At 40.9% G+C, this 2,535-nt stretch overlaps 1 protein-coding gene across 1 annotated transcript; it reads right to left on the bottom strand.

Moving 5' to 3' along the window:
* Nucleotides 1–707: 707 nt before the first annotated feature.
* Nucleotides 708–2,331, bottom strand: LOC107465124 (uncharacterized). The gene is made up of 3 exons (XM_016084117.1): nt 2,126–2,331; nt 1,324–2,057; nt 708–1,234 (listed from the first exon to the last, which is right to left on the bottom strand). The coding sequence occupies exons 1-3, from the start codon at nt 2,329–2,331 to the stop codon at nt 708–710; spliced, it is 1,467 nt and encodes a 488-aa protein (XP_015939603.1).
* Nucleotides 2,332–2,535: the final 204 nt, after the last annotated feature.

Raw genomic sequence — 2,535 nt, 5'->3', positions numbered from 1 at the left:
CGTCCATGTTCAAAAAGGCCGCCAAAAAATGTAAGAGTTTTGTGAAAGATGTAAAGTGGACAATGAGAAAGTAGATGCTTGTATAGTTTACATTTTCTATATGGGAATTAACTTATTAATCGACTATGTATGAAGTTATCAAATTAATATGGGCTATGTATTAGTTCAGTTTTCTATGTATTTATTAGCTTAATTAGTTATCAAGTACTATGTATGAAGTTATCAAATTAATATGGGCTACATTTGAAATAGAGTAGATTGAAATAGAAATCACATCTGCCATAGAGCAGATTAATACAGAAATCTAAATACTTGTTTCAAATAGCATAATATATAAATCTAAAGACGCGCAAATCTTATAGTAGATTAATATAAGTTACAAGGTTTCAAATAGAATAATATATGTGGCTCTACTGAGCATTATCTCCGCCACTTGCACCAACTGTTTGACGACATCTACAACGGATGTGTCCCTCGACCCCACATTGCCTACATCGCCGTGGACGACGTAACATTCGCGTGTCCATCTCATTCAAAAAGCGCGTCATCCTGGGCCGACCTTTGGTTACGCGCCTGAGGTACGGATTTTGTACGAACCGCGGCCCATTGTATGCAGGCCATATAGTTGGGTTTCCCAAGGGCCTAAACCTAGCACGGTAAACCCGTCGTACTTGGTCCATCTTATACACATCATGGACGTACACTTGCTAATCCAGTCTTTGATTTGCACAGCATGCAAACACATGCCGACACGGAATCCGGTCCACTTGGAACTCACCACAGTCACATCGGTGCCGGCGAAGGTCAACGGCATACTCCAATCCACTTGGCATCTCACGCATTTCAAAGACCTCATTCTGCCTGTCGAAGCAATTAACCTGGATGTTCCCTGATGCAAGTTGGTTTGCATGCAATTTTGAGGTCACAAGCTCAGAAAAAATATGACCAGCATTAATCCGAGCCTCCGCTTCGGATCTTTTTCGGGTGAACAACTCATTAAACCTGTAGAATGTTGCTTTGACAAGTGCAGTGATGGGAAGATTGCGTGCACCCATCAAGACTGAGTTGATGCATTCTACTAAATTCGTCGTCATGTGACCCCATCGGTAGCCACCATCAAATGCTAACGCATACTGCTCGCGGGGGATTCGATTTAACCAGTTAGTGTAAGCCTCGCCCCGTTCTCGTAACCGCTGGTAACGCACTTCGTACTCGCGCACCGTCCTTGAATATCCTGCATAATAGCGAACAAAAAAAAAGGATTAACAAACACTAATTGTTGTTATCTCTGTTCATAACAAACTTTGAATTACTCAATGTTACCTATATTGACGACAAGTTTTTGCAGGTACGGTGCCTTGAATTTTCTCAGGAAGTTCGACTCTATATGCTTGATGTAAAACATATGGAAAGCTCTAGGAGGTGACCATGCTCCGTTACTGCGAGCCACAGCTGCATTGATGGATTCGTGTTGGTCGGATATCAGCCCCACACCATCCGGAGTCACAACATGTTGTCGCAGGTTAGTAAGAAAAAAGTGCCACGCATCAGATGTCTTTCCCTCCACAATAGCAAATGCAATTGGGACGATATTGTTGTTACCATCCTGTGACACTGCCACTAACAAACAACCCTTATACTTTCCGTACAAATGGGTCCCATCCACCTGGACAACTGGCTTACAATGTCTGAATGCTCTAATGCATGGGTAATAACTCCAAAAGACCCGATGCAATACCCGAATGTCATTTACCAAGTCATCGCCTTGGTATGCAGGCATAGTCTCAAAATGGACGATAGCTGATGGCTCCTTATGACACATGGCCTCAAACCATATCGGCAAAACTTCGTACGATGCTTCCCAACCTCCAAATATTTTTTCTACTGACTTTTGCTTAGCCAACCATGCTTTCCAATAACTGATGGTGTAATTTAATTTGGATTGCACTTCTGCAATAACTGATTTTACCTTTAACAAGGGGTCAGCCTCAACCAACGGCTTTATTGCTTCTGCAATTGTGTTATCCAGCTTCGAATGATCCTGAGATATGGTGGCTCTGGTACAGGTGTGACTACCATTATACCTCCTAATAACCCAACAGTACTTTCTGCTGATCATGCTAACCCTGATAAGCCAATCACACCCTCCCCATACTGTGTACACTTGGCATAAAATGTCAATGGCTCTGACTCATACACCCGATAGTCTACACTTCTTCGGATGGCATACTCTTTCATCACCCTAATAACAGCTTCCCTTGAACCGAGTTCCATCCCCACAGCAAATTCACCATCTGCAACAATAGGTACTTCTGCCACGACGGCAGCCATACGAAAATTTAATAACCGAAATTAAAGGTTAATCAACACTCAATACATTTATGGTCATATTATTAAACTCTACATCAGGTTAATATCTCAATCTTAACAAAAAATAAATAAAATACATAAATACATAAATAAATATTGATTAACAAATAATAATTAATATTTAACTACATCAATGACTAACCAAAAATTTTTATTGCCTAACAT

Source organism: Arachis duranensis, chromosome 1 (genome assembly GCF_000817695.3).
Source record: "Arachis duranensis cultivar V14167 chromosome 1, aradu.V14167.gnm2.J7QH, whole genome shotgun sequence".
Taxonomy (NCBI): Eukaryota; Viridiplantae; Streptophyta; class Magnoliopsida; order Fabales; family Fabaceae; genus Arachis; species Arachis duranensis.
Note: the sequence above shows the minus strand (reverse complement) of the source record. Positions and strands in the feature narration are given on the sequence as shown.